At 54.0% G+C, this 24,719-nt stretch overlaps 1 protein-coding gene and 1 non-coding gene across 13 annotated transcripts in view; one reads left to right on the top strand and one right to left on the bottom strand.

Annotated features, from left to right (window-relative positions):
- Positions 1-24,719, bottom strand: part of ACOT7 (acyl-CoA thioesterase 7) — a 107,186-nt gene that overhangs the window by 64,883 nt on the left and 17,584 nt on the right. Inside the window, exons 1-4 of one of the 12 annotated variants that reach the window (XM_028108188.2) lie at positions 16,087-16,292; positions 14,465-14,598; positions 6,724-6,841; positions 217-373 (exon numbers count right to left, since the gene is read on the bottom strand). In XM_028108188.2, coding sequence (XP_027963989.1) covers positions 217-373; positions 6,724-6,841; positions 14,465-14,598; positions 16,087-16,107 — 430 coding nt within the window. In that variant the 5' untranslated portion in view covers positions 16,108-16,292. Of the gene's footprint in view, positions 1-216; positions 374-6,723; positions 6,842-13,256; positions 13,383-14,464; positions 14,599-15,293; positions 15,580-15,651; positions 15,763-15,826; positions 16,293-16,819; positions 16,899-24,719 lie in introns of those variants that run through there. The other 11 variants (XM_028108193.2, XM_028108189.2, XM_028108196.2 and 8 more) reach the window with 11 other exon arrangements.
- LOC114213432 (U6 spliceosomal RNA) lies at positions 22,930-23,036 on the top strand. Its single transcript, XR_003610215.1, has one exon. It is a non-coding gene; the product is annotated as a U6 spliceosomal RNA (small nuclear RNA).

Here is a 24,719-nt window from a genome sequence, read left to right as displayed (position 1 = left end):
ACGGGGGCTCACCTTTGAGAGCCTGCCCATCCGGCCCTGCCTGCTCTGGTATTCGCTTTCCCAGTTAATCCTCACAGTACCCCTCGTCCACTGAGCTTGCAGTAATGGACATCATTCATGGATGGCACCAGGGTCACCCCCCATCAACGTGAGCTACGGCTGCTGCTGGCGCCAGTCCCGATCGAGCTGGCTTGGTGAGACGCGCGCACAAGTTACCTGTGAGGATGTTTTCGGACATCACGTTGACCTGGACCTCCACGGAATGCTTGGAGGTGTAGGTGATCTCTGCACTGACGTGCGCCACCTCACCAATGCACATGGGTGACAGGAAGTCGGTGCGCTCGACGCGGGCCAGGGCGGCCACACAGCGCTCCTGCAGAGACCAGAGACAGGTTAGCCCCAACCCTGGACGTGCTCCTCGAAAGTGGCCTTTCTTCTTCCCACTGTGAAAGTAACGCCATTTACTGACATCACACATCCCTAATTGCAAAACCACGGGAGACACGGAAAGGCCTCATGGGGACACCAGTGGGAATCTCTGAGCAGCGAGGGTTAGCAGTGGCTTCTTTTTTCTAATTTTTCTACAAAAGACGTGTATTACTTCCATAATGGAAAGTAAAAAAAGACATGCTCATTACGGAAAATTTGGGAAATACACAATGAAGTAGACCGAAGAGGGAAAAATCACTCCTCCCATCCAAAGAGAACCCAGTGTTCTATTTCAGGATCTTCCTTCCCAGGCTCTTCTCCCCAAAAATGGGATCTCCCTGGTTCATTTGAGTTCTTCAGTCTAATACAGTCAGGCAAACATAAACACACGTGTCCACAACCTGCTTTTTTCCTACTCAAAACAAGGAAAAATAACCTGCCTGCATTACAAATGGTGCTTCACAATCAATATTCCTTTATTTAACTGTTATTTATCCTTCAGATAGGAACCCATTTGCAGGACTCAAAATTGAAAGGAAGGAAAGGGTATAGGGTACCAGGTGTGCATCTTGTCACTGGTCCCCAGACACCCAGGACCCCTTCCGTAAGGGATCGACGCGGCCACCGAGTACACCCACGCCTGGAGTGCCATCTGGACGGCACGCGACAGTCTACGCTGGTGCTTGTTCTCTATCAAAGGTGACAGACTTCCTCATTCTTCTGCATGGCCCTTTCCATGACTGACGTCATGACACCCCATTGCAAAAGTATGTTTAATGGCCAAATTGAATGGAATATTCCGTTATCAGAGACTTGGGTCCAGTTGGATCCATTTGCTTATCATAAACAATCCTGTGATGGGTGTCCTTTTACTTAAATCATTTTCAGTATTGGGGGCTGTTTCCCAGATTGAAGGGACACTTCAGTGTATGTTCTCGAAGTACTTCTCAACAGGACAGCAGTGCCTCTCTCTCCCCCATCCCCTGCCCCCAGCCGGGACTGGCACAAAGAACTGTTTCCACGTCGTCTGCTCGAACTGAATGACACAAGATGCTGGAGTCCCAACTGTGGGACCTCAGACCCTCACTGCCAAGCAGAGCACTTGGCACGTCTATTGCTTTCTCCCGGGAATCAACCCTCTTTTCTAGGAGGCTGGGTACAGGTGTGCAAGGTCCCCCCCCCCCCCGGCTACCCCCTGGCTGGGTGGGGAGCAGGGAGTGGGAGATGGGGCCTCACCTTTGAGAGCCTGCCCATCCGGCCCTGCCTGCTCTGGTATTCGCTTTCCCAGTTAATCCTCACAGTACCCCTCGTCCACTGAGCTTGCAGTAATGGTCACTTTGAGGGCCGGTGGTACCTCCTGGGGCACCTGTGCAAGAGCCCACCTGCCGCCTCTGGGGCATGCAACTTCCCTGGCCCACGTCAAGCCGACGGGACCTGCCCCTGCCTCTCTGGAAGGACAGCCAGGGAACCTGCACCTTTGCGCCTCCCAGGTGAGTCAGGAACACAGGGTTGGGGGTTCCTCCAGTTTCTGTTCCTATAAACGTGCCAGAGTCAGGTCTCAGCAAGCAGGGGACCAGAGTGGCTGGGAAAGTTTCCAGGGCTAAGTTGTGGCCACTCTGATCTGCACCGGCTTCCCCCCTACTCGCCCCCTAAGTCACACTGGCCCTAAAACAAAGTGCGCCTCTAAGTAGACTTCTGTGGCTACAGCACCACCCACTGGCAGAAAGCTGGAAAGGCACCTGCAGAGCCGAGCAGGACAGGAACAGAGGCCCTGCCTCTGGGCGGCTTGGTGGAATTATCCAAGCGCTGTCAGCAAGACCCAAACCCGAATGAAACCAGGTGTCTTCACTGGAGAGCAGTTAAACTTTGGTATGGCTACACTCACACACGGGTAGCATACGTGCATGTATAAAATGAATCATTTTTAATGGGAATGCAGCTTAGTCTTGGATGGACCTGAGCTCCATCTCGGTGTACTTCTTGCTGGAAGGAGGAGAGATGAAATGCCTGCGTGCTGAGATGACGGAGGTGAACGATGTGGGCAGGTGACACAGATTAGGCGACTACTGACCCTCTGATGCTCCGTCGGAGGGAGGGTCATCTGCTTCTGGGCCGTGGCTGACTGCGGGTATACCAGGGGACCCGAGATCGCAGATCAGGCGGGAAATATTGGCATGCGTGGAGCCAGGCTCCGCACCTGGTGCGGGATTCAGGGGAAAGAGTCAGAGCGCCTGCCCTCGGCTTGGGTTCAGACAGGGGGACGAATGATAAATAAGTAAAATAGGACAATGCCCCACGGTGGCAAGTGTTCTGAAGGGGGCAGTGTGGGAAGTGCTGGGGGTAGGGGGCGGCCTCCCCACAGAGGGCGCATCCCGAGTGAAATGATGTCAATCGGGAGGAGGCAGGTATGGAGTTGTACCCCAGGGGAGCGGGGAGCAGGCAGGACTGTGCAGGGTGGAGGCTGGGGGGGAGGGGTGCACAGCAGGAGGTGCAAGCTAAGGGGTCAGCAGGGCCTGTAGGGCCAGGGGAGGTGTGGGGCCAGGACTCTGCCAGAGGGGCAGAGAAGACGAGCAGACTGGCTGACTTTTTAGTCCCTGCACTTCAGGGTGGTGTGAACTTTTGGCAGGTGGCGTTTCTGTTCCCTTCCATGACCTGGAACGTGGACACAGTGACCCAGGAGGATACAGAGCAGCTCTCCACACTCTCAGGAACACTGTCAACACACACCCGCCACAGGAAGCCCTCAGGCCTGGCACAGGCCTCAAACCTGCTCTTCTGGGTTGGAAGCTGCTTGTTAGGAATCTTAAGCTTGGTTCTAAAAGAGAGAATGAATGTTTATAGGGCAGCCTAAGAGATGGGTGGGCTGCCTGGGGGCTCTCCACCAGGCTGGGACTCAGGCAGCATGGGCCTGGACCCAGGGCAGAGGCACCTTGACCGTGAGCTGCTGTCCAGGGGCCTAGCAGGGCACTGGGCCCGCCTCAGGCATTCTGTGAAGAACAGGTGTGACCCAAAAATTCAAAACAGGAGCCAATGAACATCTGTACACAGTAGGAGGATCTCCAAGCTGAACACACCTCTGGCTGCCTGTGCTTCGGACACAGCCCTGGACCTCCCTGCTTCGGGGGCTTAAAGCAGGAGGGGCAGCCCCCACCCCAGAGCATTCTCATTAGTCTACCCCAGGAAGTGCCCTCCGCCGTACTCCCAGAGGTGACCGGTATCACGGTGCTCACCGGGCTCGGCGGGGGGGGGGGGGGGGGGGAGCCATGGGGGCTGGGCTCCGGAGCGGCCACAGCACGTGGAGCCAGGATAGCAGCTGCTGATGCAGAGCCAGAACGGACAGCGAGGGGCCCTGGGCTGAACTCCCAGCTCTGCCGCTCCCTGGCTCTTGAAGTAAGTGGGGCCAGCAGGGTGCCACCAGGACCTAAGGGCATGATCCGTGGAGAGGGGGGTGAGCCGCCCCCTCTCACAGATGCGTGGGGATCAGACATGGGCGTGAGTGGGTCCAGAAAGTTCGCTCCCACGACTACGACTGTTCGGCCGGCACCTGCCCTACTCAGCGGACACTACCGTAGAGGAGACCACTCTGCCTTCAGGAAGCCATGTAACTTCTCTAGGCCTCTGCACCTCCCCCACAACGTGGGGTTAAGACAACGGTCAGGAAGATTCCGCAAAGAAAAGGTCAAGCACACAGTGTGGTAGCTGGTGCACCATAAGTGCCTATTAAACGGAAGTGCTCCACAGGACACTGGCAATGAGCAGATCACCAATGGGAGTCCACTGTGTTTCAGGCCTCCACCCAGATGCTGAGCATCCAGCAGGGATCCGGAAGGCAAAAGTCCCTCCGTTCAAGGGGCTTACACTCTAACGGGGGTGGAGGGGAGAGGTGAGCAGACCAAAGATAAATGAGCAAAACGCACAATGTTCTAGGAGTGACAGTGCTGTGGAGAACAGCTGGGAGCAAGGAGGGAGCTGGTCATCAGGAAAGGCCTCAGTGGAGGTCATATTTACACAGACTGGAAGGAGGTGAGGGGGAGTCATGGAGATATCTGGGGGAAGAGGAGCTCAGGCAGAGGGAAGAGGCAGTGCAAAGGCCCTGGGGTAGGAACACTGGCCACTCACACAGCAGCAAGAGAGCCAGTGTGGCCCAAGGGAATGTTAAAGGGAAGGCATGGGAGGTGAGATCCGGGAGCTGGCTGGTGCTCAGATCCACAACTACCCAGCAGGTGGAGCCAACAGGATCGGCTACCAGTGCCCACAACAGAAGAAGAATGGGGTCACTGAAGGTCCCAGGTTCTGAGTGTGGGTAACCGGATGCCACAGAGTCATGTACAAAGGAGAGGGAGACTGTGGGAGGAGCAGCCTGGGGACAGGTCCAGGGTGTCTTTTCGGGCCCATCAAGGTCAAGGGGCCAACTAAGTATCCAGATGGAGCCAACCAAGAGGTCCCAGCTGGAAACAGAACCCCGGGGCTACATGACGGTACTAAAGGCATAGACTGGATGAGACCCCCAGGGAAGTGGGGTGAGGGTGCCCCCTCCCTGACCCAGAGCCCCAGCGAAGCCCCTCAGAGGCCACAGTTGGCCCCCATGCCAGCATCTAACCACCTGGAGCTGCCTGGGGTTCACACGTCCTCCCAAGCCTGGAACTTCTGCACCCCTACCCTGGGACCACCAGTCCAGAGACCTGCAAGCCAACACATCAAAATGATTCCTCTTGTACCCCCAGGCTCCCTCCAGGGGCTCAAAGCACAGGTTTGAGGCCAGGATTCATGGCCCAGACCTACCCCCAGCTTCCCCCCGCGGCCTCGGGCAAGCATGCAGCCTCTCTGTACCTCCACTTCCTCCCCTGTGCAACTGGGGTCACGGGGATAATAATGCAGTGTGGGGAGGATTAGATGAGCAGAAGCACTTCAGAGCTTTGCAAAATGCTACCCAGCAGCAGTTTCGTGGGTCCTCGCCACCCAAGGCTCCCCTCTCCCCCATTCCGCCATCCTAAGTTCTCCTTCCCAGTGCCAGGCCTCTCCCGCCAGGCCTGCCCAGACCCTCCCTGTCTGTCTCTCAGGTGCTGGGCCCCCCCACCAGCCCCCCCCCCCGCCCCCCCAACCCGACAAGCTCAGGCCCATCCTCTCCGCCACCACCAGAGGGCGCACTCTGAACATGGCCTGGTTTGCCCCAGAACTCCCAGGGCACCTGAACAAATCCAGACTCCTAGCTGGGCAGGGGAGCCCCTCCTTCACAGCACACCGAGGTCCCCCTGGCCCGTATCCACCCATTAAAACGTTAACCCTAGGGGCGCCTGGGTGGCTCATTCGGTTAAGCGTCTGCCTTTGGCTCGGGTCATGATCTCAGGGTCCTAGGATCGAGTTCCACACCAGGCCCCCTGCTCAGCGGGCAGTATGCTTCTCCCTCTGTGCTCTCCCTCTCTCTCTCTCAAATAAATAAATAAAATCTTTAAAAAAAAAGATAAATAAATAAATAAAACGTTCCCCCTGGCTTGGTGCCCCCCCCAACACACACACACACACACACACACACGCATGCACGCTGCCCTCTCTCCTTCCCGCCCCCCCTCCAGCGAGCATGCATTCCTCCTCTCATCACAGCAGGTGGCTGGCCCAGGCCCACGGGGACAGAGGCTAGTGGCACTGCATCTCTGCTGGCCCCCAGGTGGCAGCGCGGTGCAAGACAGAACCCCTTCCCCGAGCAAAGGCGGCTGGGGAAGCCTCGAGAGGAGAAGTCAGGTCCCTCGGGGTTGGAGGCAGGGCAGGAAAGGATGAGCCAAATGCCCCCCAGCTGCCCAAGTTGCAAAAGCAGAAAGCCTGGCTCTTATCCCAGGCACTCCGGCAGGGCTTCACTGGGCTTCCCTGGCAAGAGTGCCAGTGCTTGCCCAGGCCCCACCCCGCCCCTGGGGGTGTCGATGGGGCAGGGGAGGGGTCAGGCCCAGGGCAGCCAGGCTCCAGGGGATTCTAGAAACCAAGACTCTTCTGGAAGGAGGGGGAGGAGCTTAAAGGCAGCTCTCAGACAGCTCCCAGCTTACTCTCTGACTGTCCCCCATCCCTCCTTGATGAATCTCAAACATCCCAAACATCCCAAACCAAGCACCATTCCAATGGGTCCCATCCAGGGATTCCAGAAGTTCCCAAGGCCCAGGGGATGAAGGAGGGGAACACTCCAAGCAAACTCCTGTCCCGACCCAAGAGTGGTACGATGCCACACACAAAGGGACGCCAGGCCTCCCGGGCCTGCAATTTTCAGGTGATCCCAAGCGGGCTGGGTGACAGTCCGCAGATACTTACCCCATTCTGGCTGTTACAGTGTCGGGTGCTGATGATGGCCCCTGCCTCCTCGATCATCTTCAGGATGGTCCCACCATGGACGTTGCCAGCCACATTGGCATCATCCGGTCGCATGATCCTAGGCAGAGGAGAGAGAAGCAGCAGGATGAGGCCCTTGAGAAGGATGTTACTCATGAACAGCGACAACCCGGGGTGAGGAGAAGGTCCTCCAAAGAGACCAGAGTCTCCCAAAGAAGGAAGAAGAACTTCCCGGGAGTTTGGTCAGAGTGGGCTGCTGATCTGACAGCCCCAGACAAGGGGCTGCTGATCTGACAGCCCCAGACAAGGGGCTGCAGGGTCCTGTCTCCACGGGAGGGAGGGAGGCAGGGAGGCAGGCAGGCAGACAGACAGCGGGACTATATCCCCGGGGCCGCAGACACCCAGTCAGGAAGGGGTGAGAGCAGGGGCCTCTGGCAAAGGCAGCAAGGCGGCAGCATGGCCGTTGGGGTTCCCAGCACACCTGCCCCTCCTGGTTCCCATGCTACCCAACGACCAATAGGGCTGAATGAGCACCAGGACATAGGCCGTGACCCCGTGGAAGACCACCCTCAGGAGTCCCAGAGGGGCTAATGCATGTAGCCTCGGCTTCTCTGAGAAGTGGAAACGTGCCACAGCTCTGAGACTCCTGTCAGTGGGGTAACACCTGGCACCACCTGCCCCAGCCTGCCGAGCTCCTCGGGGGCACCTGAGGGGGCTGAGTCCCTGGGATCGAGAGCCGGGAGCCCTCCAGGGTCGGGGGAGACTGAAATGCCACCCATTGCCCCAAAGAGGAAAAACTGCATCCCTGCTGTGGGCAGCCAGTGCTAGGGAAACTCCAAGAAATCTCTGGAATTCCAAGAAGCCAGCTTGGTGCTCCTACAGTGGGCAAACCCAGCCAAGCTGGCACCTTCCCAAACCACAGTCAGGCTAATGAAATCTGCCCTCAGCAGTCTCAAGCCTGGAGACAGGGGACAGGCAGAGCACATGCCACAGTTCCAGCATGCCCGCCGACCACCTGGGCTCACCCAGTGCAGCCCCCAGGACCGGCACCCTCCGCTCAGGGGCTCAGGGCCAGGGAACTCCACCACCCTCTGGGGCTAGGGTCTCCTGACAGCTCCACTCAGCAGCTCAGTCTAGCCAGTCAGACTCCGAGATCATTCCTGGCTCCCGCTCTTATGCGTGAGCTGGGCGACCTGACCAAACTCTCGTTCTTCCACTTCCTTGTCTTTAAAATAGGCAAAACTGAACCACTGCACTTGACCGGGGGAGGACAGACTCACGCGAGATAATGCAGATAACAAGCCCAGCTGCAGTGCCTGGCACACGGCCAATACAATGCATGCTCACCAGCAGTATTCTTCCCTCCAGGTAAATATTTACCCAACCGACTGCAAGAAGGTTGGAAGCTCCAAGACAGAGCCAGAAGATGTGATTTTCTCGGCAAATGAGCACGGACCTATTGCTGTGACTGACAGCGGACTGTTGCCCACCCCCAAGTGTGACCCCTTCGTCCTGGGGGAGAGCCGGCTATGAGAACCGAGACCCACTCAGGTCACGTGCTGTCTGGCCCTGCCTCACTGGCTCGGGGCAGCAGTCATGGTAACCTGGGCAGAGGCCAGGGGAACCCCAGAGAACCGGAAAGAAGCTTCACTTGGTTTCTCAAACATTCATTTAAAAATATTTCTTGAGTCAACTCAAAATGGATAAAGACTGGAAACCATGAAACTCCTAGCAGAAAACACAGGCTTACGGTAAGCTCCTTGACCAGTCTTGACGACGGTTTTTCAGATCTGGCTCCAAAAGCAAAGGCAACAAAAGCAAAAATAAACAAGTGGGACTTTATCAAAGTTAAAAGCTTCTGCAGAGCAAAGTAAACCATCAACGAAATGAAAAGGCAGGGGCGCCTGGGTGGCACAGTCGGTTAGGCCGCTTTCCTCAGCTCAGGTCATGATCCCGGGGTCCTGGGATCAAGCCCTGCATCAGGCTCCCCTGCTCAGCGGGGAGTCTGCTTCTCCCTCTGCTTGTGTTCTCTCTCTGTCAGATAAATAAATAAAATCTTTAAAATAAATGAAAAGGCAACCTACAGAATGAGAGAAAATATTTGCAAATCATGTATCTGATAAGTGGTTAATATCAAAAATATATATAAAGAGTTCACACAACTCAACAGAGAAAAAAAATCTGATTTTAAAATGGGCAAAGAGGGAACACCTGGGTGGCTCAGTTGGTGAAGCATCTGCCTTGGCTCGGGGCATGATGCCACGGTCCCGGGACCAAGTCCTGCGTTGCAGGGAGCCCGCTTCTCCCTCTCCTCCCAGTTCATGCTGTCGCTTTCTCTGTCTCTAATAAATAAAATCTTTATTAAATAAATAAATAAAACAGACAAAGAGGGGTGCTTGGTCAGCTCAGTCGGTGGAAATCCAACTCCTGATCTCGGATCATGAGTTCAAGCCCCACGCTGGGTGCAGAGCCTACTTTTAAAAAAAATTTAAAAAAATAAAACAGGCAAAGAAACCGACTAGGCATTTTTCTAAAGAAGACATAGGGATGGCCACTAGGTACATGGAAAGGTGTTTAACACCACTCATCATCAGCGAAATGAAAATCAAAACCACCACGAGAGATCACCTTGCACCTGTCAGAACAGCTATTATCAAAACGACAAAAGAGAACAGGGGTTGGCGCGGGATGCGGAAGACAAGGAACCCTCGTGCAAGGTTGGTGGGGAGGCAGACTGGGGCAGCCACTGTGGAGAACAGTACGGAGGCTCCAAAAAATTAAAGCCAGAACCACATGATGCAGCAATCCCCCTTCTGCGCATTTACCCAGAGGAAACCTAAAGTCGAGCTCGAGAAGATACGCAGGTTCATGACAGTGGCATTCGCCACAGCTGAGCCGCCATGGCGCTCATCTTGGGGGTGAACGGATAGAGCTCTCCTGGGATACGGAAGCCAATGCGGGGGGGGGTGGGGGAGGGGATTCTGTCATTGCTGATGACAAGGATGGACCCTGAGGGCATTATGCCAAGTGAAAGAAGTCGGGACAGAAAACACCATGTGATCTCACGTACATGTGGAATCTGACAACAGGTTGCTCAGAGAGAGAACAGCCCGCTGGCTGCCCGGGGGCCAGACAGGGGGGCGGCGGGGCGGGTTGACCCCCCCCCCCAGGTAAACAAGTCCTGGGGGCGTGAGGACAGCATGGTGACTCCAGGTACCAGTACTGCACCGGACACATGGAAGTTGCTGAGAAAGTAGATGGTCAACACTCTCACCACAGGGAAAAAAAATCTGCAAACCTGTGAGGCAACAGAGGTTAAGGGTCGCTGTGGTGAGCCTTCTGCTATACAGACACATATCAAACATCACCTTGCATACCTAAAACTAATAACACGTTCTACGTCAGTTACATCACAATAAAACCAGAAAGATAAAATAATAAAAATTTTAGAAACATTGCCCAGTTTTAAAAATTCGGGCTTAAAAAAAAAAAAACACCTTAGCATTAGCCTGAATTTCTGAGTTAAGAGGTAGCCAATTTAAATAACAAAAACTGCTGTTATCAGTCTCTTTCCTTGGTATCTGTTTTCAACTTAGTAAAGGACAGAGGGTCATTTCTACCCAGAGGGTCGTCCTCCCGGGGCACAGGTACCGCAGGGGCTGCAAGGGAGCAGGGGCCTGGCCAGGGAGAGCAGAGCCCCGGGTTCTAGAACGTCGGGGAAACCTGAGTCCGGCCTTCCCTAGAAGCACCAGAGCCTGCCTCTGGGGGAGCCCCATTCCCCACTCAGGCCTCACTGTGCCTGTCCGTAAGTGGAGCTGTGCCCCCATGGCTGGCCCACAGCAACGTGGCGTGGCCTGGCACAGAAGGGCAGACAGGAAGTGCCCACATCCGGCGGGGCACTGAGGAAGAGACTGATAAGGAGTCAGCCTTTGAGATGGTGCCTGCAGCCATCCTGCGACACTTGAGGGTCCCCAGAAACCCTACATCATCAACATCCGGCTGCCCCCAGGAGCCTGGGCACTTGGGAGCAAATGCCAGGAGCTCCAGACCACACGCTGTCAGACACAAAAGCTCACTGGGACGCTTGCCATCCCCCACCCTTCCTGGTCACCCTGGGTCCTGCACAAATACCGTCCTAATTCCCCAGGCCAGCAGGCCCCTCAGGCACAGGGTGCCGGCCCGAGCCTCCCTCCCGGGGACCTGATCCTGACCCGCACTCTGCAGTTACTGCAGAGGCAGGGCGACCAGAGCCCAGCTCACGCCATGCCCCTTGGCCCCAAATGGCCCCCACTGCTCAGGAGCTGCTGGGCAGGGCTGTCCTGAAACGCCAGTCACTCCCTCGGGGCCTCCCCAGCTCGCTTCCCCAGAGCTTCCCCAGAGCTCCCGCGCCCCTGGCCTGCTCATCTCTAGGCAGGTGTCTGAGGAGCGAGGGCAGCCAGGAGAACATGTGGTCCCTCATTCAAATTTTGTTTTCCCATTTTTTTTAGATTTTATTTATTTGAGAGAGAGAGAGACAGAGAGAGAGAAAGCAGGCGCAGGGGGAGAGGCAGAGGGAGAGGGAGAAGGAGTCTCTCCGCCAAACAAGGAGGCCGGCAGGAAGGGCCAAGGCTGTCCTCAGCTTAGCACCCGGAAGCTGGGCAGAGGAGGGGGTTCTGACGGGCCCACTGACCACACCCAAAATGTCTACCTAGAGGGGGAGTCAGGATTTGGGGCTTGTGGCCTCCAGGCTGTAAGAACATAAATTTCTGTTGTTTTAAGCCACCCAGTTTGTCGTCACTGGTTATGGCAGCCACAGGACACCCACAGTCAGGGAGGCGGTGCCCCACGCACAGAAGACAGCAGTGAGTGACAGGTGAGCCCCACAGGACCTGCGGTGGTGGCTACAGCCGGAGCTGGACACTCAGCCCCTGCGCCCTGAGCCTGGCCAGCCCAGGCCAGGCCCCGGCACCGGGGCCTGACCACTGCCCACCCCTCCCGCAGCCCCCCAGCATGGGGCCAGCCTCTCTGACTCCGACACCAAAATGTCCCTGCTAAAATACAACATTGCAGGGCCGCCTGGGTGACTCGGTCGGTTAGGCGTCTACCTTCGGCTCAGGTCATGATCCTGGGGTCCTGGATCGAGCCCCGCGTACAGCTTCCTGCTCAGCGGGAAGCCTGCTTCTCCCTCTACCGCCCCCCCTGCTTGTTCTCACTCTCTCTCTCTCTCTCTCAAATATATAATATCTTTTAAAAAAATAAAATAAAATACAACACTGCAGCATGAGTTCCGTGGTAACTGGGCGGCGGTGGGGGGGGGGGCGGTCCTCAATCCAACAGTGAAAGCTAAAACAGCTCTCTGAGGTAGAAGGTAGCAGGCAGCACCAGGCCCAGCCCGATTTCCAGGACAGATGAAGTCCTCTCGGGATTTCCACCTGCACCAAATACAGGCACAGCCACCGGGCCTGCTGCTGTGGTCCAGGCGGGGGCCTGCAGGGCAGTGCTGAGGACACCTCACAGACTGTGCCAAAGGCCCCTGGGCCGGTCCCTGCTGGGCAGCGACGGCTGTACTGGGCAGGGACAACCCCAGGGAGCTTCTGCCATGACCTAACCCACAGCAGTAGCTTCCTTCATGCTCGGTGCAGGGAGACAAGGAAGAGCAGGCGTTGCCATTCCTGGTGGGAAAGGAGCTGCGGGGCTGACCGGGGGGTGGGCACATGCCGGGACCATGTGGGATGGGGGATGGGGCCAGTCCCCAGCAAGCACATGTGAACATCTCTTCTTTCTACGGGGGACCCTGCCAATCAGAAGCCCCAGTGACACTGCTTATGCTCTCCAACTTGCTGCCTAAGAAGGTTCCAGCAAAGTTCCTTCAACCCCAGAGCCCCTACCACAGCCCCTAGAAGAGGCAGGGATGGAGAAATGGCTGGGCCAGGAAAAAGGCCCTGGGGCTCGTCCAGGCCCCAGAGCAGGAGTGGGAGGCGCCAATCACACCTGAATGCCCAGCTCACACTTTGGCCGGGACAGGGGAATGAACCGGGAGAAGGCTCCAGGTGCAGCCGGCTGACCAGCACCCACGGATCCCAAGAACCCAGAGCAGGGGCGGCTGAGCAGGCAGGAAGCAGAGCGGTGCCCCGCACAACCACAGAACCCGGCTGGCAAGAGAAAGGGAAGCACCGGGAGCAGCAAGGCTGCCAAGAGAAGCAGCTGCCGCCATCCCAAGGCCTCCAGCCGGGAGGGAGAGTGCTGAGCCTCACGGCTGGCCTCTTCCGGGCACTCAGGGTGTGACCCTGCCAGGAGCCTGGGGCCGGTCACGCAGGGGCTGGACTTCCAGTCCCAGCTGCAGGCCCACCTAACATCTGCAAACAGCAAGAACTGGAGCAGGCAGTTGTCCTTGGCCCCGTGAAGCCGGCCAGCCCACCCACTGGACACAGGGGCCGCATCCCCTCTCCCACCTGACCCCGTCAAAGTGCCCCCAGACAGACGATCTGTGACAGTGGCCCCCACAAGAGAAGGAGGGGGCACGAGACTGGTGGTACCTGCTCAACTGGGAAGCCATGCCCGTTGCTTCGTCCTGCGTCCCGAGAAGCAAGGGGGTTAGTGGCAGCCAAGCCACCCACCCTCCCCCTCCAAAAGCACCGTCCCAAGTCCCCGCCAAGCCAGGCTACCCAGTCTAACCAGGAAGAGGCTGCCTCACCAATCTGAGGAGTCTACCAAAAGCTGGTTGTCATAGAAACCTCGCTTTGTAAATAATGACAGTGGAGAAGCAGCACATCTCTGAGCCCTTCCGCTGCTGTGCCGCGAGATCAAGAAGTCACGCAGACGGGTGCCATCTCTGAGAAGCCTCTGGGGGGCCAAGAGATGGGGCAAACGCCCACCCAGACTTTGTCCAGGGTCTCAGGAGAGGCTGGGCCCCAGGCCCGAAGCCACTGCCAGCCTTCCACCGGCAGCCTTCTGAGCTTCCTGAGACACAGACAGGGGAGGAGGGTCTCAGGCCAGCATAAGAGGCACAACAAGGGGTCACATCAGGGGCAGAGCCAACATCCTGCCCAGAGGGGTTGGCATCCGACACCTGTCCCAAGGCTACTTCCCAGAGCCCTGGGGGCCAGGTTAGCCACTGGAAGGGAAGTGGGCAGGGGAAGCAGCCAGCTCCACCAGCCCCTGCTCTCCTGTGTGGCCGCCGTGGCCACCACACAGACCTGTCTCCTCCCCTCTAGGGCCCAGGAGGCCAGAGGAGACCTTCCGTCTCCGAGGGAGGGCCTGCCCTTCTCCCCTCCCGCTGGGTGTTGGGAAGAAAGAAGGCAAGCCATCAGAGTGGCCGGGGAGCAGGTGTGACGGTGGCAGCCCCAGGAGAGGAGCCTGGATGCATAATTACTGTCCCCACGCCCAGTGCCACCCCCATGCAGGGCCGCCGTGATGGCTACAATGAATGAATGAACCTTCCTGCAAACCATGTGAGGGCACTCTTCCTGAAAATTGCCGACCTGGCTTGGCTCCTGGGCACTGGTCCACCTCGCCTGTGGGGCAACTCTGGTAGCGTGCTCAAGAGACCAACAGGCCAGAGCACCAGTGAGGTTCAGGCAAACTCAGCCTGTGGCCACTCTCACTCACCAAAGGCCCAGCATGCTCCCAGCTCCTGGAGTTCTCCCTAAAATTTGGCCCAAGCGCTCCTAACGGCTCAACTACCGTTGTCCCAAGTCCTCCCGCCTTTATGTGAAAGAAGACAGAAGTAAAATTCCAGACTCACCAGCACCACAGCCACAGGTTCCATAGGGAGGCCAGCGGGGCAGGAAGGGCCAAGGCTGTCCTCAGCTTAGCACCCGGAAGCTGGGCAGGGGAGGGGGTTCTGAAGGGCCCACCGACCACACCCGAAATGTCTACCTGGAGAAAGGGGAGTCAGGGCAGAGTCTGGGCGGAAAACCTTCCCCAAAGCCTGCCCCCACCCACACAGCCCGATGGGGGCCCTGGCAGGATGGCAGACCTCCTTCAACTCCTCAGCTGCCCGTGACAGTGCTTCATCCTGAGTAGAAGTGACCCCATTTGCAGGCAGACCCGAGGACTATTCCTGTAGGGCAGGGCCTAGGGCCATCCTGCTCACTGCTATGTCCCTAGGACCGGGCACCACGCAGGACACAAAGCAAAGCGCCGTGGACAGGTGTCAAATCAAAGAGCGAACCAGTGCCTGGGAGACACAGAATGGACGGAGGCCACCACCCCACCCACCCTAGGTCCCCTCCAGTCAGCTGGGTGCTCAGGCCCCGTGTACACCTGGTCAGCAGCCTGCCCCTCCCCCTGCCTTCCCTGCCCAGAGAAGCCTGGCCCCACTCCCCTCCCCCGGAAAAGGCCAAGAGTGCTGCCCCCACAGGCCACTCAGGACCCAGACCACCACAGTGGGCCATGTGCTGGGTATGGTCAAGCCCATCTATCACCTGCAGGTCAGAGAAAAGGCCCCCAAGGCCGTGAGTGTCCATTCTAGCCGCGGGGCATCCCAGAGCCATGTGTCCAGGCACCCCGCAACCACAGCCAGGACCCCCTCCAGGCCCTCCCACCCCCCAGCCAGCCCACAGTTGTCTTACAGCTTGGCCTTCTCCCTAAGACAGGCCTCGTCAGCTCCCTTTCTCAACACTTTCAGGGACGCGCCCCACCGAAGCACAAGCATGGTCTCTGTTCATCCCTTCCCGAGCCCTGGCCAGATGGGACCCGGAGGGGGGCCCTCAGCCCGGATGCTGTGCCCTTTGGACTTGGCCCCATTCCTTCATGCAGGCATCGCTGCCTCCCTAAGCAACGCCGGCTTCTCTTTCCCCGTTGGTCTCAACCTTGGGGGTGCTGGGCACACGGCAACCCGCCACTCCCAACACTGCATGCCCATGACCTTTTCAGATCCGTTAAAATCACAGGAAATTGGAGTCGAAAAAGATGCTGGAAATTACTCACTTCAAGCCCCAGCTTCTACCTGTGAGGAAAGCAGGCCCGCAGAGGCAAGGAGGGTGGCCCCGGGCCCGCATCACACAGACCTGGAGGACAGGGCATTCGGCAACTTCGAGGTGGTGTCCCCGGAGGGTGCTGGGCCAGGGGAGACGCAGCCTCCCGAACGCTGGCAAAGACCTACCGTCCTTCCTGGCAAAACACCCCCCGGGTGATGGGGCGATGACTCACAGACGAGAAGCGGGCACAACTTGCCCTGCCACGTTCCTTCTCGATTATGGAAAGATCATTAAAATGCTCCAAGCCTGGCTTAAAGAGAAACAGTCCTCACGGGGCACGCGGGGAATCCTGAAAGCGGCCGCAACCCGAGTGAGCAATCTCTCATGGAGACGTCAGCCAGCGCCCAGCGGGGATGCTGCAACGGGTGGCAAAGTAAACCCAAACCTGGGACTGAGAAAACGCCATCTACAGGACAGCTTTGAGACACACCGCAGAGTTCAGACCCCAATGGAGTTCTCTCCCTATTTTCGTCCTTAGAGGGAAGACATCTTTCAGATTTGGAATGATCCACTGAATGACAGGCAGGCTCAATTACTTAACACCTGGGTACAGGCACACACCCTAAACCAGGAGAACTGAGACTTAAAAAAACAAAACAAAAACCAACCCAACGAGGAAATGCAATGAGGGAAATCTGCAGGAAGTGACACAACCAAGGGAAATACCTACAAGTCCACCCACAGCTCTATCAAAGCAGCGAGGACGGTGCCTCACTTCCACAGGCCACAGCCACGCCCACTTCCCTCCCACAGAGAGGACTTGTCCCTTGCCAGCCTTCTGAGTTAAATAAGTACAAGCGAAATAACCAGGAGGTGGTTCCTCATATTCTAAATTAACCAAGAACCGGCCACCCCCGCCGCCCCTGGCCTCGAGCAGCCGTTCCCCTAGGGGCAGCGGGGCACTGGGTCGCCACGTGTGGGCTGAGCACTGCTGCCCCGAAATCCTCCCTGATCTTGAGGCGTATGGAACCTCAAGGTCTTTGTGATAATGGAAACCAAAAAATTGACTGGTAATCCGCTTCAACCAGCACAACCTGTTCATCATCAGACTTCTCCCCCTGGAGCAGTATTCCCTTTCAACTTTCAAAATGAATATTCATGCAACACCCAGTGCTTACCAAGTGGAGTTAGCAGATGCAAGACGAAAGGAATGCAAGCCTTTTCTCAAGGTCATAATGAACAACAGCAACATCAGTCTCCAGTTAAAAAGAGAATTAAATACAGCAGAGATTTCCTGTTGAAGCTCTCAAGTGTTTACATCTGCAGGAAAAAAACAGACTTTCTGCCTGATCATCCCATTGTACTTCTAAAACCAGAAAACCACCAAAGTTTTAAGTAGCATTTTAAGAACAAATGAATTTGAAGATAAAGAATTATTCGTTTTCTATTTTGGACACCTCAAATGAAGTGGATCTAGTAACAATAAGAGTAATGGACTGTGACAATTCAGTTTATTTTTAATTTTGATGGTTGGGTATTTGGTTTCTCCTAAAATGAGAAAGATATTTTAAACCATAAAGAATTTTCTAATCAGTTTCAGCTTTGCAGGCAGTTTCCTGCATAAATTGGGAAGTAACACTGGAAAGTAAGAATTTGGTTAGTAAAGTGGGAAAGCTGTATTTATACTTTGCATGCTACTTGAAATGTTTTGTTTTTCATCTCTTGTAATAATGGAATGGAAATGTAAGCTGTAAAGATTCTCAAAGATAAAGTATTTGCTAAAAAATAAATAAGTAGGGGCGCCTGGGTGGCTCAGTCGTTAAGTGTCTGCCTTCAGCTCAGGTCATGGTCCCAGGGTCCTGGGATCAAGTCCCGCAATGGGCTCCCTACTCAGCAGAAGCCTGCTTCTCCCTCCCCCACTCCCTGTGCTTGTGTTCCCTCTCTTGCAGTGTCTCTGTCAAATAAATAAATAAAATCTTAAAAAAATAAAAAATTAATTAATTAATTAATTAACCAAGAACCATTTTTTAAATATATTTATTTGTTAGAGAGCGAGCACAAGAGAGATCACAGAGGGAGAGGGAGAAGCAGGCTTCCCACTGAGTAGGGAGCCCGATGCAGGGCTCAATCCCAGGACCTGGAGACCATGACCCGAGTCGAAGGCAGACACTCACCCAATTGAGCCACCCAGGTGCCCCCCAAGAACCACTTTAAATGAGAAAACTAGATGTCCGGAAAGGTTCCCAGCAACATGACCCTAATTGCCAAAAGAGGAGGGAACAGCCCAGGAGTCCATCATGCAGGGACGGACAAATAAAATGCCATCCATGCACACGACGGGATAGGATTTGACTATAAAAGGGAATCGGGTACTGATGCACACCACCATGAGGAAGAATCCTGGAAACACGATGCTGAACAAGCAGCCATCACAAAGGGCACGGTTCCGCTGACACGAAATGTCCAGAGCAGACCAATCCATAAGACAGAAAGTGGACTGACTGGCGGAGCCATGGCCTGGGGGAGGCGAATGGGGAGAGACAGCTAAAGAGCACAGCGCTTCTTTCAGGGATGAAGAAAATGTTCTGGACTTAAATCACAGTGACGTTGCCCCAGCTTGTGAATACACCAGAAAACACAGACCTGCACTCAAGACTAAGTGGACACACGGGATGCAAGTTACAGCACAATAAAGCAGTCACCACAACACCTGGCTGCAGACTGCTGGGGGGAAACAGGCCCGCCCCTCCACCTCCAGAACTCTCGGCCTCGGCAAGACCTCCAAACACTCAGGCCTAGGAGAGAGCTCGCAGAACTGAGCCCAAAGAAAACCATGCGCATTGGACAAGGCGGCGGCTTCAGAGCTTCTGATACTAAGCAGTCAACTAGCTCCAGGGACCCTACGCACGAGCAAGGTTGCATTTCTCTGAGACATCTGTGGCTGCCGTTTTCTTCAGTTTTCAAGGCATTTGGAAGCTGGAGAAGGTCAAGAGCTGCCACAGACCAGAGCCCAGGAGAAAGGCAGGATGTGAGAGAGACACAACTCCAAACTCAAAGGTCAATCAGCCTAACCGATCAGAAGGCACTCGGAATGGAGAACTGGTGAGAACCCCCAGTGGTCTTTTCCCAGAGTCAGAGGCCACTGTCCTCCCACAGAAGCTCCCGCCCTGGGGCCAGCAGAGGCGGAAAGGACGGAGACTCATGTCCAGACCACAGAAAGAACTCTCAAAGCTTCATGGTGACAAAACAAATGACCCAATTTTTTTCAGAAGCAAAACGCTTTTTTACAAACACTTCACCAAACAAGATCTGTGGGTGTAAAATTCGTACATGAAGAGATGCTTGACATCATTAGACATTAGGAGAATACAAATTAAAATCACAAGGAGATCCTGCTACACACCTCAGAACGGGTAAAATTTAGAAGACTGACCATAGCAAGTGTCGGTGAGGATTTGGAGTGCAGCAGGAGTCCCGCACTCTGCTGTCAGAGATGCAGTGGCGGGGCGCCTGGGCGGCTCAGTCCTTAAGGGTCTGCCTTCGGCTCAGGTCATCATCCCAGGGCCCTGGGATTGAGCCCCGCATCAGGCTCCCTGCTTCTCGGGAAACCTGTTTCTCCCTCTCCCGCTCCCCCTGCTTGTGTTCCCTCTCTCGCTGTGTCTCTCTCTGTCAAACAAATAAATAAAATCTTAAAAAAAAAAAATGCAGTGGCACCCCACTTTGGGAAAGTGGTCAGCAGTTTCCTCAGATTTATTTATTTCAGAGAGAGGGAGAACACAAGCAGGGAGGGGCAGACAGAGAGGGAGAGAGGGAGAGAGGGAATCTCAAGCAGACTCCACCCCTGGCACAGAGCCCAAGGTGGGGATCAATCTCACGACCCTGAGATCATGACCTAAGCCGAAATGAAGAGTCGGGTGCTGAACCGACTGAGCCACCAGGCTCCCTAAGGTCAGCAGTTTCTTAAACAGTTAAGCCAACAGGTCTACCACATTAGCCGGCACTGCCCTCCTGGTACTTGCCCTTACAACCGAGAAAAGCAAGTGTCCCCACAAAGCCTTGTCGACGAATGTTCATGGGGGTGTTCCTCGTCACAGCCCCAAACTGACGATGACGGAAATGCCTGTCCACACAGGAATGGATAGACAGACTGCGGTCCACCCACACGGTGGAATATATGCAGCAATAAAAAGAAACGGGCCACCCCTCCATGCAACAGCGTGGATGAATCTCAAAGTGACCATGCTGAAGGAAAGAGGCTGGCCAAAAAAAAAGCACATCCTGTGTGGTTCCATTTCTATAAAATTCTAGAAAATGCAAACTGATCTCTAATGACAGAATATAGGTAAGTGGCTGCCAGGGCTTCTCCAGAGGTAGAAGAGAGCTCCTCACGTGAGGGACACAGTCGTTACCTTGACTAGGGTGATGGTTTGCCAGGAGTGTACAGATGTCAAATTCATCAGATTACTTTAAGTATGTGCTGTTATATTAATTATACCTTAACAATTTAAGTAAATAAACATCTCTCCCACCCTACCCCCGCTGTTGCCTTGCGGAGAATCCCAGGTTGGTGGCAAACACCTTGGGTTTCTACTGTAGCCACTGGCCCTGGGAGAGTTTACTGAACTCAGCCCATTTCTCTGAGAGGTGGCGGCAACTGTACCCAAGTCCCCCGGGCTGCGCAGTCCCTACGCTGGAAGCATGCTGCCCCCAGCATCTCAGCACAAGTTCTGTGCCCGCAACCCCCAGAAGAGTGGGAAGGAGGCCTCACTAAGAGCCCTACCCACCCAGCACAATCCGGTCCCACCATAGCACGGATCGAGGGCCTCTTTCATACCCAGAGGACTAGCAGTGAAGCCTGAAGCGGGCAGATGAGCAGGTCCTGAGTACTTCTCCAGAATAACCGAGAGCATGGGCCAGTTGCCAGTGTGGCCATCTGAGTCTCACGGTGCCAGGGCTCGCTCTCACACTCCCCTGAATGTTAAGGAGGCTGCCCCCAAAAGACAGTCAAGTCAATGGCAGTGGCTCTGGGGAGAACGGACCTCAACAGAGAAGGGACCAAGGTGACAGGGGAGTGACCCTCTCAGCCTCTACAACCACAGCCCCACCCAACACACTGGGCATCAAACGGCCCATGCCGCTGGGCACAACTCACAGACCACACTGGCAGATGCCCTGAAGAGGCAGTAAGTAAATGCCCACGGCGAGTGGGCCCAGGAGACACAGGTCTGGGGTCTAGTTCTGGTTGTGCCACACCTGCCACTGTCCCTAAGTCAGCCACCACACCCCCAGGGTCTGTTCTTCACCTGCAACATGGAGGTCAGTGCGGAGCTGAGAGGTCCCAGAAGCTGGGACACTTCACCTTGTCTCCTAGGCCCCCTTGCCCTAGAAGGCCTGGCAGAATGAGCTCCTGCCACTGGCCAATGAGGGACCCAACCAATACATGGTTAAGAGAATAAAGTGACAGGACACCTGGGCGGCTCAGTCAGTTAAGCATCTGCCTTCAGCTCAGGTCATGATCTCGGGGTCCTGGGATCAATCTCCGCATCAGGCTCCCTGCTCAGCAGAAGTCTGCTTCTCCCTCTCCCTTTGCTGCTTCCCCTGCTTGTGTTCTCTCTCTTTCATAAATAAAATCTTTAAAAAAAAATAGAACTCCTAAAATTCTACAATAACAACCCAATATGAAAATGGGCAAAAGATCTGAACAGGCACTTCATGAAAGAAGACAGAGATGCCAGATAAGCACGAGAAGATGCACAGCTTCATAGGTCATTAGGGAATTGCAAATTAAAGCCACTGCACACCTATCAGAACAGCCGAAATCCAGAATGCCAACAAAACACCACATGTTGGAAGGATATGGAGCCACAAAAACTCTCATTCATTGGTGGGAATGCAAAAAAGGTGCAGCCACTGTGGAAGACATTTTGGCAATTTCTTACAACACTAACTGCATTCTTTAACTGTATTCTATTCTATACTGTATTAATTATATAAAAATAAATGTAAAAATTTAGTAGGTACATGGAAGCAATTAAAGCAAAATCAAGTAAAAAAAATTCTTGTTGGGTATGGCTGAACTAAGAATATAAGTAATATGTTTTCCATAGATGCAAAGTCCGCAACACAATATTACCAAACCGAATTTAACAATACACTAAAAGGGTCAATAACCACGATCAAGTGGGATTTAATCCAGGGATGCAAGGTGATTCAATATCCACAAATCAATCAATGTGATACATCACATTAACAAAATGAAGGATAAAAACCAAATGGTCATCTCAATAGATGCAGAAAAAGCATCTGACAAAATTTAACATCTGTTTATGATGAAAACTATCAACAAAGTGGGTATACAGGGAAATATGTCAACATAATAAAGGTCATATAGGACAAGCCCACAGCTAACATCATACTCAACAGTGAAAAGCTGAGAGCTATTCCTCTAAGATCAAAAACAAGACAACTCTCACCAAAACAAAGTATTGGAACTCCGAGCCACAGCAATCAGACAAGAAAAGGAAATTTTAAAAGGCATTAAAATCAGTAAGGAATAATAAAACTATCCCTATTTGCAGATGACATGATACTATATATAGAAAGCCCTAAAGAGGGGCACCTGGGTGGCTCAGTCAGTTAAGCATCTGCCTTCAGCTCAAGTCATGATCCCAGGGTCCTGGGATCAAGTCCCGCATTGGTCTTCTTGCTCGGCAGGGAGCCTGCTTCTCCCTCTGCCGGCCACTTGCTTTCTCTCTCTGAAAAATAAATAAATAAAATCTTAAAAAGAAAGAAAGAAAGAAATACCACACAATCCAGCAATTCCACTTCTGGGTATTCACCAGAAGAAAATGAAAACACCAATTCAAAAAAGGTATGTGCACCCTGATGTTCAATTCAGCATTTTTTACAACAGCCAAGATTTGGAAGCAAGTGTTCATCCATAGCGGAATGGATAAAAAAGATGTGTTCACACACACACACACACACACACACAGAGGAATCTCAGCCATTAAAGAGAAAAAAGTCTTGCCATTTGTGGCAACATGGATGGACCTGGATAGAGGGTATCCTGGTAAGTGAAATAAATCAAAGACAAATACTGTATTTTACTTATATGTGGAATCTAAAAAACAAAACAAAACAAAAACAAATAAAACAGAGTCATAAACACAGAGAACAAAGTAGTGGGGAGGTGGGGGGGATGGAAGAGGTACAAACTTCCAGTTATAAAATAAGTCACAGGGATGTGAAGTACAACATAGGGAATATGGTCAAAAATACTGCAGTAGTGCTCACTTCGGCAGCACATACACTAAAATTGGAACGATACAGAGAAGATTAGCATGGCCCCTGCGCAAGGATGACACGCAAATTCGTGAAGCGTTCCATATTTTTTGGAACACTACATCAAAAACTAATGATGTAATGAATGGTGATTAACATAACAATAAAAAATTTTAAAGAAAAAATATTGCAGTAACTCTGTAAGTGAAGCACGGTAACTACACTTCTCGTGAGCATTTTGTAACGTATATAAATGTCAAACCACTAAGTTGTACATCTGAAACTAATGTAATAGTGGGTGTCAACTATACTTCAATTTAAAAAAAAAAGAATATTAGCAATATGCTTCAGATGCCGTGGGTTAATCAGACAACTTCAGGCTGGCTTGCGGGTGTCCCCACCTCTAAGGGCCCAGTGTTTATAAGGCACAAGACATGAGCAGGGCCGGGGGGGGGGGGGGTGGGTGTCAGTCTGTCATTCAGGGAGGGAGAGTATCAATCCAACAGAATCTGGTTTCCTGAGACACTGAGGGACTCCAGAAAGCATTTTAGCCATTAAAGCTCTGGATTCCAAATACAAGGCACATCTGAATGACTACAGCAGCCACACAGCAAAGAAACACACAAAGCAAGTGGGGCATTTACTGAAAACTATGGCCACCCACCCTTGCTCACCCTGATCATTTACAAGGCTAAAGTTCCCACCTGCTAAGTGCCCAAAGGGTAATGAAATATTTAGCCGGCTCAAGAAGAGACTGGAATTGGAAGCCTGGGGACTTTTGACAGGTGGAGAGAGGGAGCAGCCTCCATCTGCAGCACGTGCCCTACGGATGGCTGGGGGGTGCCAAGGCAGGCCAGGACACAGGTTGAGGAATCAGAAAACACCGCCGACGCATTCCCCAGTACCCCCATTCCAAGTGACAGCAAAGCACATATACCAGGTGCGCTTCGAAGACCCACCTGATAAATCTTCTGGGGGCGGGTATTTTAGGCAGGATCTTCTCCCTGACCCAGGGCGAGCAACACCCTGGCCTTTGGGCCATTAGGGCACACACTTTCCCTGAGGCTCAGAGAAGTTCTCAGCCTCATGCTGAGTTTGGGAGACACATCACGTCTTAGACTGTTAATACTACCCATTCATAAACCAAAGTCAGCACCAGGCCATGTCTGGGGCAGCTGGTGGACTGGAGCTTGGAGGGGCAGCCATCACCTGCTCCTCTCTTGAGCAGGCGATGAGACACACAGAACTCAGTGTTGAGAGACCTAGGTTCCAGTGTTCACTGTGCTGACCACGGGCAGGTCACTCCTGCCCTCAGTTTCCCTATCTGTAAAACCAGGGAAGGGGGCCTCTGCCTCCCTGGAGCTGAGAGCTGAGTGAGGGTGAAAGGTGCAGATGGGAGCCAGGGCAATGTCTCAGAATGTGCGTGCTGCCCCCCGTCAGCCATTAGGAGGCTTTGCTCCACATCGAGAGGGTGGGAAAACTAGTTTTACAAAAGCAATTCTTTCTCCCTGTACATCACCTCCCAATCTGAGCACGACCTCCCCCATTTGGATTAAAATTCTGATTTGCCTGACACATCTGATGTCCAGTTAAACGTGCTTGCAGGGCCGTGGTGCCCACTCAAGGGCACGACTGCTACAGGCAACCTCCCGCCTCCCAGGGTTTTAAGGACACTTTCGATGGCCAGTCATGCCTGCTGGATCTGGCTACAGCAAGACAGAGCCTCAGGGAGGACATGCATGGCACCAAGGGGTTCCGGCGGTCCGGCATGGCCGTGGAAGGTCTCCAGTGGGG

Source organism: Eumetopias jubatus, unplaced genomic scaffold (genome assembly GCF_037043125.1).
Source record: "Eumetopias jubatus isolate StellerSeaLion01/CBP00866 unplaced genomic scaffold, mEumJub1_p1.0 scaffold_4, whole genome shotgun sequence".
Lineage (NCBI taxonomy): Eukaryota > Metazoa > Chordata > Mammalia > Carnivora > Otariidae > Eumetopias > Eumetopias jubatus.
Note: the sequence above shows the minus strand (reverse complement) of the source record. Positions and strands in the feature narration are given on the sequence as shown.